The sequence below is a fragment of the Pecten maximus genome, chromosome 9, assembly GCF_902652985.1.
Source record: "Pecten maximus chromosome 9, xPecMax1.1, whole genome shotgun sequence".
NCBI classification, from domain to species: domain Eukaryota; kingdom Metazoa; phylum Mollusca; class Bivalvia; order Pectinida; family Pectinidae; genus Pecten; species Pecten maximus.
This window is the reverse complement of record NC_047023.1, coordinates 13,433,168-13,454,440: the sequence shown is the minus strand read 5'-3', so window position 1 is coordinate 13,454,440 and position 21,273 is coordinate 13,433,168. Positions and strand designations below refer to the sequence as shown.

At 34.7% G+C, this 21,273-nt stretch overlaps 1 protein-coding gene across 1 annotated transcript in view; it reads right to left on the bottom strand.

Moving 5' to 3' along the window:
* LOC117333891 overlaps positions 1-21,273 on the bottom strand; it is a 36,431-nt gene that overhangs the window by 5,390 nt on the left and 9,768 nt on the right. Inside the window, exons 6-29 of the mRNA XM_033893309.1 lie at positions 18,817-18,949; positions 17,996-18,113; positions 17,708-17,788; positions 16,780-16,921; positions 15,504-15,729; positions 15,119-15,277; positions 12,683-12,816; positions 12,348-12,413; positions 11,858-11,939; positions 10,472-10,527; positions 10,040-10,189; positions 9,554-9,665; positions 9,211-9,264; positions 8,779-9,056; positions 8,423-8,597; positions 8,049-8,186; positions 6,710-7,647; positions 5,878-6,090; positions 5,169-5,245; positions 4,680-4,785; positions 4,177-4,333; positions 3,760-3,903; positions 1,065-1,200; positions 382-582 (exon numbers count right to left, since the gene is read on the bottom strand). Of these exons, the coding sequence (XP_033749200.1) occupies positions 382-582; positions 1,065-1,200; positions 3,760-3,903; positions 4,177-4,333; positions 4,680-4,785; positions 5,169-5,245; positions 5,878-6,090; positions 6,710-7,647; positions 8,049-8,186; positions 8,423-8,597; positions 8,779-9,056; positions 9,211-9,264; positions 9,554-9,665; positions 10,040-10,189; positions 10,472-10,527; positions 11,858-11,939; positions 12,348-12,413; positions 12,683-12,816; positions 15,119-15,277; positions 15,504-15,729; positions 16,780-16,921; positions 17,708-17,788; positions 17,996-18,113; positions 18,817-18,949 (4,076 nt within the window). The remainder of the gene's footprint in view (positions 1-381; positions 583-1,064; positions 1,201-3,759; positions 3,904-4,176; positions 4,334-4,679; positions 4,786-5,168; positions 5,246-5,877; positions 6,091-6,709; positions 7,648-8,048; positions 8,187-8,422; positions 8,598-8,778; positions 9,057-9,210; positions 9,265-9,553; positions 9,666-10,039; positions 10,190-10,471; positions 10,528-11,857; positions 11,940-12,347; positions 12,414-12,682; positions 12,817-15,118; positions 15,278-15,503; positions 15,730-16,779; positions 16,922-17,707; positions 17,789-17,995; positions 18,114-18,816; positions 18,950-21,273) is intronic.

The window sequence follows — 21,273 nt, the reverse complement described above, 5'->3', positions numbered from 1 at the left end:
GAATATCAACGGATTGTACCAAAACACACCAGATATAAGCACCTTTAATTCAAATTGAGAGCATCTTTGATACATAGGAGGCGAATGGCTCAAAATAGTTCGAACGGAATGACAAAATCAGGATGTTAAGGAAAAGCCATATAAAGCCATATATACATATATATCATAATTTTCAATATTCGATTATAAAAAGGCGCAGTGCATAGGTATATTCTGAACTGTGTCACAATTTAAATGATTGGAAACATAAAATACATTGATGCATATTCAAAATCAATAGATGCAAATAAAAATTACCATTCCAACATTACTTGATTACTATGATTGCTTCTAGTATTGCTTTAGGTTTTACTATATATTGGAAGTGTTGTCGTTCTTTACCTTGTTCAAACTGTATATAGTGCCTCGCCTCAGAAGGAGGAGTTGTATACATTTTAACCACATTGTCGTCTATCAGGGCAGCAAATCTAAATAGACTGAAGCATCCGGGGCAGCACAATACACAGCCGAACACGTGTTCCGCAGCTTTCTGTAGCCAATGTCCGACGGCGTACTCAAACTGCTGGTACCACACCATAGGACCTTACATCAAAAAGGAGGATGACAGTTATATAGAACTAGGCACTACAACATATATCATTATAATTCTAGTATTTAGGGTGTTTTCCACATGCTGCATGTGCAAAATAGAGGATCAGATAAACCAGGCTGACATTCACGATTTTGTAAATACACTAATCGTCATAGGTTCATGATTGTATGAACTTTCCAAAGAGTTCAGTGGCATAGTTCCTTAATTGAGCCTTGAAGAAGCACTTTTAATTGCTGCACATAGAAGAAAAGGCTGATTGGAAGAATAGACTTTATAATTGGAAGAATAAATAATACAATTGGAAGAATTGATTACATGATTGGAGAATAAATCATATGATTAGAACAATAGACTATATGAATAGAACAATAGACTATATAATTGGAACAATACACTATATATTTTGAACAAAACACTATATAATTGGAACAATACACTGTATAATTGGAACAATATATTATATGATTCTCACCACTGCCAATAGGATGAATACGTCCGCAAACGGCCGCAACCTTGTCGTTTTTCTGCATACGGTCAATGAGAAGTTTGACCGCAGAAGGACGAAAGTCCACGTCTCCGTCCAATGTTAGAATATACGTGTTGTAAGCCTAGAAAAGATCACGTTTCATGTGTAATGATCCACTACAATACTTACAGTTAAAACATGCTAGGTATCTAGGAAGTATCAAAAAAAAAAAAGAGATCCTGTATTATGTCGTTACTTAATTTACAAAAATAAAAAGGAAATTAATACAATAAAACAATAACATAGAATGATTACTAATACAAGGATTATACTAACAACATGAATGACTTGTACGTATTTTACTTGTATTTGCATTTTAATCAAATATATATATCGTTTATGTCGAATAATGAATATATAATTGCAAAACACAGCTGTTTCCGTCCATCTAGGGCTCATAAGTGACAGATATTCGGATATACGTCAAATATCTAAATACACTTCAGATATCTAGATACACGTCAGATATCTAGATCACGTCAGATATCTAGATACACGTCAGATATCTAGATACACGTCAAATATCTGGATACACTTCAGATATCTAGATACACGTCAGATATCTAGATCACGTCAGATATCTAGATACACGTCAGATATCTAGATACACGTCAAATATCTGGATACACATCAGATATCTAGATACACGTCAGATATCTAGATACACATCAGATATCTAGATACACGTCAAATATCTAGATACACGTCAAATATTTGGATACACGTCAGATATCTAGATACACGTCAGATATCTAGATACACGTCAAGTATATAGATACACGTCAGCTATCTAGATACACGTCAGATATCTAGATACACGTCAGATATCTTGATACACGTCAGATATCTGGATAAACGTCAGATACCTGGATACACCTCAGATATCTAGATACACGTCAGATATCTAGATACACGTCAAATATATGGATACACATCAAATATCTAGATACACGTCAGCTATCTAGATACACGTCAGATATATGGATACACATCAGATATCTAGATACACGTCAGCTATCTAGATACACGTCAGATATCTGGATACACGTCAGATACCTGGATACACGTCAGATATCTAGATAAACGTCAGATATCTAGATACCCGTCAGATACCTGGATATACGTCAGATATCTAGATACACGTCAGATATTTAGATACACATCAGATACCCGGATACACATCAGATATATAGATACACATCAAATATCTAGATACACGTCAAATATCTAGATACACGTCAGATACCTGGATAAACGTCAGCTATCTAGATACACGTCAGACATCTAGATACACGTCAGATATCTGGATACACGTCAAATATATAGATACACTTAAGAAATCTAGATACACGTCAGATATCTAGAACACGTCAGATATCTAGATACACATAAGATATTTAGATACACGTCAGATATCTAGATACACGCCAGATATCTGGATGCACACCATATGTCTAGATACACATCAGATATCTAGATACACGTCAGATATCTAGATACACGTCAGATATCTTGATACACGTCAGATATCTTGATACACGTCAGATATCTGGATACACGTCAGATACATGGAAACACGTCAGATATCTAGATACACGTCAGATATCTAGATACACATCAAATATCTCGATACACGTCAGATATCTAGATACACGTCAAATATATAGATACACGTCAGATATCTAGATACACGTCAGCTATCTAGATACACGTCAGATATCTTGATACACGTCAGATATCTGGATACACGTCAGATATCTAGATCCACGTCAGGTATATGGATACACGTCAGATATCTAGATCACGTCAGATATCTAGATATACATTAGATACCTAGATGCACGTCAGATATCTAGATACACGTCAGATATCTAGAAACACGTCAACTATCTGGATACACATCAGATATCTAGATACACGTCAGATATCTAGATACACATAAGATATATAGATACACATCAGATATCTAGATACACGTCAAATATCTAGATACACGTCAGATATCTAGATACACGTCAGATATCTTGATACACGTCAGATATCTAGATACACGTCAGATACCTGGATACACGTCAGATATCTAGATACACGTCAGATATCTAGATACACGTCAGATATCTAGATACACATTGGATATCTAGATACACGTCAGATATCTAGATACACATAAGATATATAGATACACATCAGATATCTAGATACACGTCAAATATCTTGATACACGTCAGATATCTAGATACACGTCAGATACCTGGATACACGTCAGATATCTAGATACACGTCAGATATCTAGATACACGTCAGATACCTAGATACACGTCAGATATCTAGATACACTTCAGATATCTAGATACACATTGGATATCTTGATACACGTCAGATATCTATATACACGTCAGAGATATGTATACTCATTAGATATCTCGATACACGTCATATACCTGGATACACATCAGATATCTAGATATACATCAGATATCTAGATACACGTCAAATATCTAGATACACGTCAAATATCTGGATACACGTCAGATATATAGATACACATAAGATATATAGATACACGGCAGATATCTAGATACACGTCAGATATCTAGATACACATAAGATATCTGTTAATGTCGTTTAAATCATTACTCACCTGTTTGATCTTTTGAGACGGAATTTTATTGAGAAGGGAAGTGAAAGTCTTCACCCTATGACGTGATCTCTTCTTATTAAGGATGTCGTTTTCATTCCCCACGCCCATCAGCTCATACCCAAGAAGGTAATACAAATATAGAATCTGTAATAGATACAATAACAGGAATCAGTATCTCAAACTTAAGGAATGTTTTTTTTTTATGTTTTATGTTTTTTGTTTTGTTTTGTTTTGTGTTACCCTACTTTGACTAATTTTTAAAATACTTGTCATGCATTTACTCAAACACTTCCTATACAGAACTACACTGAAGAGAAGCTGTTACTATTGTTTTAGGAATATGTCCGTTTTTGTTTTAAATCGAAGCACATGCATGATGTAAATTCTGTTATTTTAGAAATGCTAACAAAGTCATACTTGTGACCATCTTTTTCGGTGTCGAACTTTAGATTTGTCCTTTAAATGGAAATACATTGGAACACCTCCTGGTAATGTCCACTCCAGTCTCGCTCCGTAGGGAGTGGTGAACTTTTTCGGGTGATTGTTCCATGAAATCCTTCCTTTAGCAACAGACCTACATACAACAAAACACTATATACAATATAAGATTGATGTTTATATTAGGGAAATCAAGAAACACAACACAACCAATGGGAGGGATAAGGGTTTTGAATATATCCCCTTCTGTAATCTGTATTAGAAAAACAAATAACATCGCAATAATAACCAAACCAAAATTCAAAATCAGTATTGATTACAATATTGAAAAATAAAATAAAAAAAAACCCTTTTCATGGCGATTTCTTAAAGTATAACGATAATAAATGAAGTGTTTCTGGAGAGATGTGCAGTGTATGGTTCGGGTCAAATTATTGGCATAGTTTGTATATTTGACAAAAATAAAACACATCATTTCTTACATCGATGCTTGATCTATGCATTCCACGAGCTGCTGCACATATTCATTGGGCATGCGCTGTTTTGTTTTTGGATCAGTGTAAAAGGCATCATCGAAAATCACGTGAACTGCAATAGGTAAATAATAAAGTTATATGGGCGAGTGCTGGAGAAAAAAGTTGACATAGTCTGATAAGTCGGTCGATTTATCCCTATCTTTGATATGTATTTGACAAAATATGCATAAATAAATAAATTAAATACTATAAAGTATAATGTCGGTATTCTGACATCATTTTTGTTTTCAAATTCCGGCATTGTATCCATCCATCAAAGAACAGATTCGCCTCTTGGTGAATAACATTTTCTATCTGTTTTTAGAAGGAACCTTTTAAAACAATTATTTTCTTAAACAGTAATTTTATATGTAATACGCGTCAACAGTTAACATTGATTATTAGAAATAAAATTTAAAATCAACGCATTAAATTGTTATGAATTGTTCGACGTACTCTTCATGTCAAAGTAGTCCCGTTCGACTCCAAATCCCTTCTCAGCGTTCACATTCTGCGAGTAGTACCTGTCTAATCTGGAACGGTTAACAATGTGTGTTATATTATCTTACAGTTATGGCAGGTTGTTCATCCCCTTAAACCTATGTTATCACTGTTCATAAGCGAAAGCACAACTGAATATATAAAGGGGAATAACTCTCATTGCATTCCATGGTGTATAGTCTCAATGTAGATAGACGACCGTTAGCTTGACTAAATGCATTATATATATATATATATAGATACGAAAAGTATACGGCGACATTCTATTTAATATCATGAAAAGAATCAGAAATGTACTTAGCTTAAGAATAAGATATTCAAAGGCCAGATATATAGAGCATTTGGCAAATATTTCACGATTCAAAAAAAATCTGAGAAAAAATATCCACTCGATAATTTTGCATAGTTAACACTCAAACATTCTTAAACTGACTGGTATATATTACATATATGATATAATACTTGGTGGGAAAAAAGCGGACAGCATAAGGCAGAAAACATCTAGTGCCAGACCAAAGCTAAATGGAGAGGATACAACAATTAAGAAGAATGGAACTGGAAACCATTCATGGACAGTTCAGAATTAGAACTGAGATTAAGTAATCATATGTACAACTATAAAAATCCTGTATAATAATTGAGCACTGTATAATGAAACACCTACCGGAAGAGAGACTTTAGAAGCTGTAACATTTCCTGTCTGGTCTCGTGCCACATGGTCGCACAGATATTGACCATGGGGCGTGTCTTCTTCTCTTCTTTTACACGGGAGCCAGCCTTTTTGCGTCCGGGTTCCTGCTCCATCAAGTCATCCTTTCGGCGCAGCAGTACGTTCATTGCCGTGAAAACACCATCCCACATCGGAAGGCAAAATAGTCTGCAGACAAAAGAGATAGGAAACAGAGGCAATTATATTATATCGGTAATGGCATGGATAGTATCCAATCTACAAAAAATGAATATTTTTTTTGTGTATTCCTTCCTTCTCTGTCGATCTCATCTAAATATAATGTAAATTTACATATTTTGGCGGTAATTTTATTTTAGCATTTTTCGCACTAGAAGCATTCTACTCAACCATGGATGCGCTAATCGTAATTTATCTAAATTGGACACGTTGGCAATCATTGTTGGTGGGCTAATACATTATTTCGCGTGTCTGTTTTAATTTGTTTTTTCACGGGAATTTGCGTGCGTCAAATTAAGTACGTTTACCGTATCGGAAGGTATTAACCCGACCTCTGTAGATAAATTTGATAAAGTTTATAATGTAGTTTGCAAAAGGATGTTCAAATTATCTAATTCCATATTTCGAATATATATATTTGAACGCGGTTGATTTGACATCATTGTATATTCAAATAGAAACTGGTTGTGAAAATTAACACAATATACTATATACCCCAGATTTATATTATTGGAATTGTTATTTACATTGAATGGTAAGTATTGTAATTAGCAATTATTATAAAAAGACGGTCTATTTAAATATATACCTTTCCAACTTAGCCATGCGCTCTGTTGACGGAAACCAGGTATGTAAAGTCAGCATCACCAGGGACACCAGCAATGCCAGTGCAACACCAATTACTTCTTTTAACCCATCAAATGACAGCTTTTCCGGACATGCAACAGTTCCTTCCAAAACCGGAAGTGACTCCTGACCTCCGATACACCTCCATATTGTTAAACTGACTGAGAGGATGGGGACGAGAAACAGTGCGAGACAGAACGAGAATCGTTGCATGTGGATTTTACACGCTATTCCAGAAAGGTAACTGCACAGGTACCCAGATATCACTTGTATCAACATTAAGGTATACGTTGAGAAGAAAGACTGGTAAACTGGTTTCTGTACCACAGTGATTTCAGTACTATTGGGTGTCGACACATTGGTGCTTGTATACGTCACTGGTAGCGGAAAGGCAAACATGACATCAGGAACTAACAGATAGGCACAGAGAAAAAATATACCCACTTTAAGCGGACAAACTAGAAAGTTTGTTTTATCTCGGCATTGAGATATATTTTGCTTCCATTTCTTCAATGGTACAGTCATGAAACCTATGTCAACATCTTCTCCAGCGAAAGCCTCACACCAGCCAAATGAGACAAGGAAAATAGATATGGTTAGAAACACATCACTTTTAGATATGGAATCATTTGGCACAAATATTTCTGTTATATACACTACTGGATTAAATCCAAATTGAATAAGACTTGCTATAATAGCGAATGTTGCAACAAACACCCTCTTGAAGAACTTTAATTTCCTTTTCCGCTGTCTGAAAATCTGGCGGTGAATATTCAGTAGCGTCGGTAACTGAACGGAGGCCAGTAAGAGTGTTATTCCCGATATTGTGTCGTACTCCGGCAGAACTCGGTACACAAGGAATCCAGTCCCACAGGCCTGTGCTGCATTTAACAGCAGTGCCTAGAATTTAATGATATCATGATATAACATATAAATATTATTTGCCCTTTACACTTTAATGTCTAATATTAAGTTACATGCTTATATAGATATACAATAGTGATTTTCCAATAAATAATATAAATATCAAATAGGTTTCTTCTTATTGTGAACCCCCTCCGGCAATATTGAATATTATGGGATTGAACAGGGGCGCTAGTAAAAGCTAAAAGTTAACAAAGTGGGTCTTTTACCGCAATTCAGGAAAAAGTCCTTGTGAATAAACAAAATTATAAACGAATGGTTTAGAGTTCAGATTAAAACTAACGTTAATATTTTAAAGATCTTTGTATTCTATGATAAAGAGCTTTAATTACTACGAAGTCTAAAAAAAGTGTTTTTCTTATCTGTTGTTTACTTACAAAGAAAAGATACTGGATTTTTGGCCAATCCTTTCGACCAAATAAAATCTTTAGGGACGACACTAAACAAGTGACTCCCTGTGGAATACTGTAGCAAACTAGAATTTCTGTGGTCAGTTCAGACCTGTGTGTGTGGTCCTGTAAATACAATGGATTAATTTGTATACGATATAACACTTATGGAAGAGATACGAAATACAATCACATTATAATGTAAAGGGGAAATAATTAAAATATACCAAGAGTAATTAATGATTATTTCATCTGCAACATGAAATTCAATACTTAAACACTGCTAATAGATATAAGAACCTGCTAAAAATTCTGGAATCGTATAAATTAACTCGGAAATGACGTAAGACCAAACAGCTTACCAATCTGATACCTGACGTCAACATTAAAACTCCTAATAAACTGGCTGTTCCGGTACCAAGAATGCCAAGAAACAACAGCATATAAGTAGAAAGTCGCATGATTTTAAGAGCGCGTTCTTCGAATTCATTCGATTCATCCACATCCCTTTCAGTTATCCGGAAAACATCGTAAGCTCTGTAAAACGAAAACGAAATGTAAAACCCACAAGTTACGTATACGAATCTTTAAATGCATCATTAGAAATAGGAACAACCCCAGAACTCTATAAGATAAATTATGTGTTTCATATCTTAATAAATGTGAAATTGATATCCTTTACAACACTGAACAAATCCAGAAAGAACTCCAAACTTACGGAAGTTGTTCTTCTAATTCGGAAGGATTAATTGAAGCTTTCTTTGGCGGTAAACTACTTGCATCAGTAGTCTGCTGTTCGCCCTCTATGTCCGAGAGAGCGGAATACGATGGAGGTTTTTCAACGGAAACCTGGCCGTTAGAGGGCGTTGAATATCGGGAACTCAAAGAGCCAGCTTCACTTATGGCATCCAATTGATCATCTTGTTTCTGTTGTGCTGGCAGTCCTAGTCTTTTCCTTCTTTCTTCTTTATTCTGTCGTTCTTTCTTTTCCTGGAGCTATATTGTAAAGAAATGCACCATTTATATGACATCTTCTTCGTAAGATTATTATCAAAAAGTACTATGCTATGTTTAGAAATATTTCACGTAGATAAATATATAATGACATATTGATCAGACCTCATATATTTAATTGTGGAACAATACATACCATTGAAGACATTCTCGTCTCTATTTTATCGATACCATCCTGTTTCAGGAATATCTGAAAGAATAACAACTCTATTAAAAACCCCGGTTCATTAAGTATGTTTCATTTGCATTTATATTAAATTAACATTTTGCTTAATATGAACGAAGCGGAATGTTGAATATCGATCTTCAGAGTAATACTAAATGCTTGAACAATCTCTAGTGTGTTATGAAAATATACCATATAATGGGTACAGAAGAGCGAGGACAACAGAGAAAACTATCATACGGCAAACAAGGAAGTGTCTTATTTTATCGATAATGGTCATTGTTTTGAAACCAATTCGTCTTCTAATACACACCTTTGACCTGCCTATCTTATAATCGGTTACTCCGCAGTGATGTACGACGACCTCAGCGATCCTTTTATCGTCTTCCTCCTCTATGTGAAGTTCTTCTGGAATCATGTGATACCTACAATGGGGGACGAGGAAACAATATGTATTGGGTATGATGCCAAGACGAAGAGACCTCCATTCATGTACATGTATTCATTCATACATTCGCGCATTCATTCATTCAATTCATTCATTCATTAATTTAACCATTCATGAATTCATACATTCAATGAATTTTACTTATTAATTCATTCGATCATTCATGAAATCATTCAATCATTCATTCATTCAATCATCCATTCATTGATTCATACAATGAATACGAATACTGCTTAATCAATTCATCCATTCATTCATTCACATATACGTTAACTTCATTTAAAAAAACCTATTTGTTTTGATCTTTAATCTACATGTCATTGTTCCCGTACGTGTTCAAGCAATAATCACCTTTTTCGGAAAACATCAATCTTCATTCTGATTGGATACCCGTCTCTGCGGATCTTAGCCACATCTAACAGGCCGCTGCTAATGAGTTGATCGTTGACCAATCGACGGTCAAAGTTACCGGAGGTTAGCACAATGTTGGGCTTTATACACCTATAGGAGTTAGATAAGATATATATAACATATTAAAGAATATTCCTCAGTTTGAGTTGATGTATTTGGGTTTTGTTTAGTCGTTTCGAGCATTTAGTTTTGATAAGTAGAATATTGAAAACAAAAGTAAAAGACGTGTAGATTGTAAGGGAACCCATTTCGTTTATAAAAAAAGATATTACATAGGCAATTAGTTGATAAAACATTGATAATAAAAAGGGACAATACACACACGTTATAGTCTATGGCGTTACCGTATAAAGCATTAGAAATGAATCTTACTTGATGAAGTTTGGCTTGGCTGTTGATATTCTGTCAATCAAGCATTTCAACGATTTCTGGAAAGACATTAATAATAAACTTGAAGTTTACAGTATAGCTAAATGATGTTGTCATTACAAGGAGATTCATCAATTTTGTTCATCAAAAACATTGTGAATTCGAGTTATTCAGTAAATGAATAAGCAAAATTAATAAATTGATAAATTAGTGAATATTATAACAGCAACTTATTTCTTGTTTTGCAATGAAATATAGGGATCACTTTTATGTCACCAGGTGTTAAATATGTTCACCTGCATTATACTTTGAGAATATTTTCTTTTTTTTTCTTTTTTTTTCTTTTCTTTTTTTTGCCAGATTTATTTCTTTATAGTTGCACTTCATATTCAAAACCGTGGCTTTTAACTTTTAGGTGCAGTGTTCTAATAACACAACAACCCTTGAAAAGTATAATTTTAAAAAGCAAACGTGTCGTGTCTACTGTAAGTGCAAGATAACATTACTTTATCGTATCGATTTAGTGACTTGGATCACAGGGGGTTTGTAATAAAACGATACTTATATCTTGACTGCTAACAATTTATTGCCCTGGTGGCATGGTGATTTAGAGGTTTATTTACCCGAAGGTGTGATATTTCCAGAGATAATGCATACAATAGGGTACATGTAAGCAGCAGTTTGGATAACCACACGTTCAAAGAAATCAACAGTCATTGAATTCACGTTGCCTTCTATATCAATTCAATGTGTATCTTTTCTTCATCTTCTTTTGTAATATATCTTCTCTACATAAATGTAGAAATAATTTGATTACCCAACGTTGGAGAATTTACCTCCCCTTGTTCAATCAACTGACTACCTGCTTAGTTTCCAAACGCGAATCGGACGCAAAATCCTGTGGGTTTTTTTTATGTTTCAATACCAATCACTGCAGAGCTCAGCGAGGAGAATATTTTTTTCTGGATTCCCAGATATATTTAGATTTTAAAAGCAAATTAGATATGGCATTTTGGTATATCATCATACTAGTAAACATTTTTTTTTAAATTCATTTAAATTTAAGAGAGCTTCCGTCAATCACTATTGTATAAATGAGGAAACTCCTATGGTCTACTGTAAACGTACTTTATTTGGCACACTCAAATTTACGCGCATTTTGTTTTAACAGATTAACGCATGGATGAAATGGCGCACCCGAATGTTTTTTTTTTATATAGAAACAGTATATTGAAAGCGCGCTATTGCGCTAATAATTTAGCGAAATGCGCTAAAATAAAATTACCGCTAAATGTGTACGTTTGCAGTATTTTAAGAAAACATTCCATAATGTTAATGCGTCTACTCTTCGATAACCCGGGGCCCGTACTAATGTATATGTGTTCTTACCTTGTACTGATTGGCCACGCTATCGTATAATTTGTTGCCATTTGATTTTGTCTTTATCTTGTCTTCGCCAATCGTGCTCAGCCTCAAAATGAAATGTTAAAGTATAGAAAATAAAGTAAATATTGCATTATTAGTCATCAATGTTCATAGATTGTTCTTAATTCCTTTAATCATACATAAACACGATTTTCTATTTCTACAGTAAAGACTCGAATATGAATATAGATGAACTGACTAATATTTTTTTAAACCACACACACACCGATTTATTAAGCATACAAAAACTAATGTTAGAAAGATAATAGGCATGAAAATGGTCCAGTATATATTAGGAACGAGAAGGATAGTTGGATAGTTATCAAAAATAATAATAATGAAAAAGACCTACAAATATTTTTCAAGGAAAAAAGGAGGGACTTCATACGTATTTATTTTGCATTAAGAAGTACAGTGTATGATATAATACAGTGGAAAAAAAATATGTGTATACCTTCCTCTGACTTTCTTTCCATCTAACCTGGACCGAGTACTTCCTCTCAGACTGCCCCGTCCAGACCTACAAACAGAAATCGTTGAAAGTTTAAAGAACATTAATGAAACGGAACACATATAGTAAGTAACAATAACTATGATTGCTATAAGAAGGGTGGTTAATACAATCATGCTGGGTATTGCCAAGCCTCGAGCTGGCTAGTCAAACTCTTACACTCGGGATAAGATATCCTGTCCACGGAACAGGCCCATGTAAGATTATATTATTCTTACATCTTTACACTTTTTAAACGCTATAAATAATACGAAAGCAATATGATAGTATTAGCTTACTCATTCTGGAATCGGAGGTTGTCTGTAAAATAATTGTTGACAAACATATTTTCACTCGACTGAAAGCAGCTGCGGAGGTTTGCAGGTAGTGTTCCTTTGTTCTTCTCCAGAAATCCTACTGCGCTATACTCCACCTGTTAATGATAGAAAACAGGTTAACATATAGCTTCGAAATAACGAGATATAGAATGATTGTAATCCATTAAATGAATTCCTCTCTCTAATAATCCCTTTAAATTCTTTTTTTTTCCCTTCTTTTTTCTTCTTCTTTTTGCAGTATGTGTATGTAGGCACGTTGGATGATCTGATCATTGTTTTTTGTATATTTTTTATTTTCATTTTATTTTATATATAGCTAAGACAATCGATTTTGTATGCTGGATCCTTTGTTCGCGATCTGTGTTAATATAAAACGTAAGCTTTGTTTGTGCTGGTACTCAGATCTTGAGTATTTCTGAATGTTAAGAGTATCTACTTAAGATGGATATTTCCGGTTAGTTACAGCCGAGAGGTGTCATACAGATTACCTGAGCATATCCTCGCTCATTACAACGAAGTCTTTACACAAGCAATACATCTGATACATGATTACAATCACGTTCGGATGTTTTATTACTGTTATTATAACAATAAAACCCTAAATTTTATTTCTTTTACAACAACCTCGAAAACAAGTCAAATAAACTTCAAATTATATCACTCTTGTTCACGTGATGTTTCTCACTGTGGGAGGACACAACAAAAATAACCGGACAAAAAAACCGCACTTCCGCCTGAGACAACAAGCGAGATTAATATAAGTTTATATAACTTGTTTCGCAATTATTGCAAAAGTTTACATTTTTCAAACTAAAATATTTCTCGCGACTCTGTTGTAACAAAAGATTGGCTTACAGAGGTCACGGGACTAAGCCTCTGTCCAAAAAAATAAGTTGATTCTATCAGTGGTACTGATGGAGTGCTAGAAAGAAAGATAACGTTGGTAGATCAGAATACTAGGCATTTTTCTGTGTCAAAACCTCTGGTGTATTATCTAAGCTTGCTGGTTTTCGGAACATCTCATCTTTCAGTATAATCATCTAAGCACTGTGAAGGTAAAGTTACTAAACAAAAATACTCTAGCATATTATCATTCAACAATATCAAGTGCAACGGTGCATGCCCTCTGAGGTGTGAAAATTTAAAACAGATTATACAGTTTCCTACGACCATCAGGGTCGACAACAGAGAGCACATCTGGTCATATTTCAGAAATATCATACATGTTAATCAAGTGGACTGCATACAGATAAAGTAAACTTTGTTTCTTCACAATATTGAATTATTGAGCCATAAGAACTTGCAACTATTCAACTTCTAACATTATCTTAAAAAATATATATGATACATGCTACATTTACAACAATTGCATTAGACAATGCATGTCAAGTGATCATATTTGTCAATATAACGGGTTTTCCTACACTCATGATGAACATGCACATTTCACAATACATATTTTCCACAGGTAAATAGCATGTTTATTTACTGAACAATGTACACCTAGATTTTAACGTTACGGGCCTACCCCTTCCTGTCCAACAACGGAGACGCAGGTTGTAAAATATGTTCAATATAAATGTGTCGTCAGTAGAAATCAAGAGGGTAATATATATGTATATTCTCTATTGATTTTAAGTAATACCATCATGTTGAAGTCATATACCCATGTTTAACTACGTTAAATGGGAGGACATATTTAATCAGATGTTTATATTTACCCGTGTTTGTAAACAAAACCGATTATTGATAAATCATTTGAACCTCTTGACTGCCAAATCAGGACTCCAACAAGGGCAGACCGACGAGGCGTTCTTCAGTACAACGTGCTTTTTTTTTAATGTAAACAGGCGGTCATCAATAAATGTCTTGATGTTAATTTATACAGTTGCCCACACAGGTGATGTATCCCCCTCCTGAGAAACTCCTGTTAAGATTTACTACAATTACGGTATGCACATGTAGTGACCCCTTCTGTTTCTCCGTTTTAGAGGTCATAAGAACATGAGATAGTGCGAACTTTCATCACAATTAAAAGTCATTTACCCATTTTGTTTTCTTCAATGTCTCCTAGTACATATAGCCGTAGTACTCTAAGTAATGTTTAACGTTAATCAACTTAAAAGAATGTCACATCATATTTCTTATATTGAAATAAGGATGGGAAACTTCTATTAAAGAAGTAACAAAAACAAAAACAAAAAACACACACACAGACACACACACACACACAAAAAAACCCCACTAAAAAACAACAAAAAACAAAAAATGAAATGAAAAAAATTGAATGTAAGAAAACCTACCCAATCAAATACTAGAGGTGATACTATATTGATTTTATTGTTAAAATCGTTTGTATTTACTCAAATATACGTCATCACTAAGTGTCTAACCTACCTCCCCGGCATAGTGGACTATTCCGAAGATGAAGGTTGCACTCTTCTTGCGGTAACACCGCGAGGTGTTGAGGAACTTGTCCATCTTGCAAACGAGAGATTTATCATTTGCTTTCGGAACAGCAACTTCTTCTTCGAGAATGGACAGCACTCCTGGAGACTGAAAAGTAACACAGACTTTAACTTTGTACATATAAATGTATTTTGATTTAATTGTTTCATTTTGAGGGATGATAGATAATTTGTTTTGTTTCTGTATTATTCATTTGTATGTTTGGAAAGTGAGTACATAAATGCCTTCTACCGTTACCGAAATCAACAACTGAAAGTAGTGATAACGACGGTCTCTCTTTATATGGCAGCCTTGGCTACAGTGGTCGAATTACCTCGAAAAGAAGCTTCAAAACATCACTATTATCTTTAAATGTGACGTCATTCGATGACACCTGCTCCCTCATGTAATCAGAACGCTCTGCGTCAAAGATCTGCTGTTGGAAGTATTGATGAAGCCGCTCGTTTGTCATGTTAATCAGAAGCTGCTCGAAAGAGTTCAGTCTGAGATTTTCAAATCCACTGATGTCTAGAATACCGATGGTAAGAGCGTGCCCATCTCTATAAAAGTAAACATGTTTACAAATTCAAATTGACCAATAAAATATATTATCTGAGCCACCTTCAGTGCACATACGCACGCGCAAAAAACAAACGTGTAAAGTTTATATTTTGTAACTTTAGCAACGTCAAAATCATATCAAACCATATCAAACATTTATCATTCTCAGTTAATATACATTACGAACATATATAGGCGTCTCATTACTTTCAGTTAAAGTATATTCTAAATTACGTGACATCTACCATGTACCATGCTCAATCAACAGAACTTAGTTAACTCATTTATAATTTATATGTACCTACATATACCTTGATCAACCAGCCACAAGACGGATTCCACTCATTTATAATTTAGATTAGCACCGAGAGCTACCTTGCTCAAGCGGCAGGACGTAGCTGACTCAATTATGATTTATACGTACCTAGAACTTTCTTGCTCGGGCTGCAATTGATTCGGTTATACTTTATACGTACCTACAACCTTCTTGTTCAGGCCGCATGACGTTGTTGATTAAGTTATAGTTACATACTTTTAGTATGTACATACATAGAACTATCTTGCTGAGGTCACAGGACGTAGTCGTCTCGGCTATAATTGATATGTACCCAAAACTACCTTGTTAAGGCCGCAGTTGATTCGGTTATAATTTATACGTACCTAGAACTATCTTGCCCAGGACGATGTTGACTCGGTTATAATTTGTACGTACGTACCTAGAACTTTCTCGCTCATACCGCAGGGCATAGCTGATTCTGCTATAGTTATACATACATATAGAACTATCTTGTTGAGGCCAAATGACGTAGCTGACTCGGTTACAATCTATATGTACCCAAACTACTTTCCTAAAACCGCAATTGATTCGGTTATAATTTATACGTACATAAAACTATCTTGCTCAGGCCGCAGGACGTAGTTGTCTCGGTTATAATTTGTATTCATCCAAAACTACTTAACTAACGCCGCAGTTGATTCGGTTATAATTTATACATACATAGAACTATCTCCCTCAGGCCGCAGTTGTCTCGGTTATAATTTATACATACATAGAACTATCTCCCTCAGGCCGCAGGACGTAGTTGATTCGGTCAATGATTCCAGTAAAGAGACTGTTGTATAGTTCTTTGGCCAGGGCATCGCGTCCATCTTCAGCCTGCTGCATTGTCTTGGAGGAAACAATCGTTTCACCTGTATACAGACGTGAGAAACATATTCTGAATCTTTTTCGATTATATTTCATTATTAAAATGATAATATCAGGCAAAACATAAATTGTTAGATGATAGGTGGGGTAATTTCACTAATGTTTACTTTTGGTTTCTGGTTTATAATCTTACTGTTTCGCCTTCCCACGATACATTTATTGCATATTTGATTCGATAATCAATTATTTATTTCGTCTTCATGATTTCCGTAATATGGACCCCTGTCGAAAAAAAAAAGCAGGACGATGAAAGTCTTTGTTAAGTTTAAAAATCGACATCATGATCGAATATGGAAATATTCTAGTTTTGTAAGATATGAGACTAGAGGTGTTCGATAGTCCTGGCTACGTGTGATGATTCCGTTGTGACCATCCGGGTTATGATGAGTTTAACTTTACATGGTGTATGCCGTTGATGAAGCAGAAAACGTTTTATATATCGTTATTCCGTTTTGCTACTGATGAACAATTTAATATCCTACTAGTGAGCCAATACTTATCAAGGCGCTGATGAGAAATATATTTGACATATCCATGACAACCCGTGGTTGATTTACCAAGGCGCCGATGAGATAGATATATATATAAATTGAACATACCCGTGACATCGCGTAGGCAAATTACCAAAGCGTTTGTGAAATATATATCTAACATACCTAAGGCAACCCGTGGTATACTTATCAAGGCACTGATGAGTTATATATTTGACATACACACTGCACCTCACGGTATACTTATCAAGGCGCTGAAGAGACATATATCCGACTTACCCATGACAACCCGCGGTCTACTTATCAAGGCGCTGACGAGAGAGTCAAAGTTTGCTTCTCCGAGATTGAGCAACTCCAAAACTGAAAAAAAGAGAAGCAAAAGATCGTTTATTTAATATTAAATTAGTAATGATACCATGATATAAAAATGAAACGTTTCTATTTTAATATGGTTTTAATCAATTATGCCATAACCGATATCAGGTACATAATACCTTAATAAGATATTTTGCCATTTATATGTTACAAGTAAAGGTTTGATGACACGTGAATTAAATCCTCTTGTACCATTTGAGACGTAGACTTCCTCAACAATAGCTAATTCTCCTGTTTCGTCATCCTCCTGGAATTCAATATTGCCGATGTGAAGGACCGCGGCCAACATCTGAATCAACTGATACATTTCCTGTGTCAACAGATGAAGATAGACTTTTCACCTGACCTGGTACTGCCATAACAATATTTGCATATAATTCACACAACAAAAAAATAATAATCAAATTACCTTATAGAAACAATCGTATTGCGGTTTATGATCTAAATGAAATTACTGCAAACACACATATTTTAGTGATAATAATATTTTAGCGTTTTTCGCTCTTGAAGTATTGCGCTAAATTATGATTGCGTTGTTTTCTACAAAAAATATGAGAATGAGCTAATTCTCCATTGCGCTAAATTGTTATAATTTGGAAATGTCCCAAACTTTGAGTCTGACAAAAACGTTTACAGTATATAAGCCTCGCGCGAGTATTCATGAAGATTACCACACTAATGGAAATATTGTTTAAATACGTGTACCCATGTCACCTAAATGAATATCACCTTTGACTATTGGATACTCTAAAATAAACAACATTAAGATATACGACTCATATAATCAATATCTATACTAATATAACTGTACTAATATTACTTTAATATAATTAATACTCATATAACTAATATCAACCGGCACCAACCGGCCTTGTTGTCCTTCTCGGTATCCTAAGAGACGAAGGAGGCCACAAATATGGTAATGCAGAAGATAGGCAAGACTAACTAAAATGAACATTAACAACTATAGTATTAAAATCACTTGCTGCCATGGGACAGTATTTGATATTTACCGGATCCGAAAATCCTATTTTAGTCAGAATGGACATTCCTTCTTGGAATTTGTCCGCAAATTCTTTTTCTTCTTCCGCATCTCTGAATATTCCCGAGTAGTTATGGGGTTCTGCGCCTGCTTCCTGAAGAATCCTTGAATGTAAAATCAAATAAATTAAATAAATATAAGCTTTTAGTATTTTTTATATTCAGAATTATTTTCTAATATGTAATTAGTCGAACGGTTTCACAAATCTTACCGTTGGTGCTTAAAAATGAACTTTCACTTTTGTGTAAATAGATGACAGTGACACGTACGTCCAAACTGTAACTTAAAAATTTCTATTGATATTCGGTAATTAGGAACTGTTCACAATGATAAAAAATAATCATGTTGACAAAAGCCTGTAAACTCCTAGCATTAAATACTCCAGAATGTTGTCAACACTTCAAACTAATCCATTTGATTCACCCGTTTACTTAGAATCAAATCCCTTTCGTCTCGAAAGGTCAGCAAACATTGGAGAGTCTCAATTAGTGGCACTCGTGGTAAGTACTGTATAAGTGACGTAACATACATTACAGATTTGGAACATACAATCTATTATTCTAGATGGAATAAAACCTATTTGAACTGTTGACTAATGTTAGAGAGTTTCTACAGAGGGAGATGGCTGCTTATCGACGTAGGTTAGTTTCTAAAGATACAAGAACTTGATCAAGTGGAGTGTTTTTGTGTGTGACGCAAATGAAGTAAGACATGATCACCGCCCACCAATGTTGTAATCCTAGGTGGTGGGTATGAATTCGTTAAAAGTTTGGGTTTATTTTTATATAGCGATCGCAAAAACGACCATTTTTTACAAATATAAATCGCATCGCACTTTCTACTATGTTGGGGCGTAACTACCTATCAGCTTATATGTCAAAATAAGTAATGTATACCCTATGAACATCGGTTTCATTTGTTTCAGTACCAATGTCGGACTACAAGGTCTAGACGACCTATAATATCAAAATAACAGATAATAACCGACTTAATAACAAACTCAAAATTAACAAAAACGAAGGCAACTTATGATCAGGAAATATAGATTTCCAAAGAGATCATTGAGGACAAGAATAAGATCAGGTGTTTCGAGAGAGTATGCATCTTCTGCTTCATTGATGACACCTGGTACACAAATGTAGGTCATATACAGGTTAGGACATTCTCAAAGTGAGAACTAGTGAGGGGACAACGGGACAAATAAACATTTCTAATAAATATCGAACATGTCTGACCTCATATCGCATTAGGAATTAGATTGGTGTCGACTAAAGAATGTTACTTAATCATAAACCAAAGGTGAGAAGACAGAGCAACATAAACAGAAATCACTTTAGCTGTGCCGGTATTACACTCCTGTGGTATTCGAATATCGGTAAATCTTCATAAAATTAAGGATTGATTGTCATTGTTCTCCCTGTGTGGACTGATGAAGAAAAATTCAGCAATAGGCCTACTAGAGTGGATAACCACAGCACTAAAAATTAGTAAACAAAAACACTAAAACCGATTTGAAAAAAAGAGGTTTTAGAATGTAAATGAATGCTCGATTTTTCATCAAGTGGTTATTCGCAGATGTCATATATTACTAAACAAAACAAAAAACAAAAAAAAAAAACCCCGAAACCCTGTGACTCGAAGCTACATACGATGCCGCCAAACAGCTGGGATGGATGTTCAGGGCTCGAGAAAAGTGTAACAATGTGGATTTTAGACAAGGTTAGTGGAGCATGTATGTGATATTCTTGAAGTATTGAATATCATTTTCGCACTGTCGTTTTGTGATGTAGATTCTGATAAAAACAGAGAAACATGGATATTTAAAATAGCGGTATTCGACGACCCGAAACATATGTCCCCCATTGTAACAGTTTATGAGCTACAGAGAAGCCTTACGACAATAATGTGTCCATGTTTTCGATATAGTGTATTGCTGATAGAAGTCTGTTTCGTGTCTAAAATTGTTACGACCGAGGACTCGTTTCTGTGAGCACTCATGTGATATTCAGTAATGTTGTATACAATGTATGTGTTCCTAACGGCTTTTATTGATAATGAGCTTTAGAGGTCTTGAGCTTTGTGCTATCAGGATTGTCAGATCATTTGTTTCGTAACAGTCTACATTATACTGCCATTTTTTATTAGCACGTAAATCAGCTTCTCCACATGTGTATATATATATATATACGTGTATAACAATTTTATAACTTTTTACAAAATAAAAGCGCATTCTAAGGCGGTATGAAACTAGATCGTCACACGCCGGCAAAAAGTTATTCGCCTGACGAAACAGGCACGCGACCTAAAATCTTCATCGGGAAATGAAGTTACAGATATAGATCTATGTACATTGTATATGATTTTACTATTTATTTATTGAAGCGGAAAATGTGAAATATAACACGGTTGAAGGCAGAAATAGCAATTA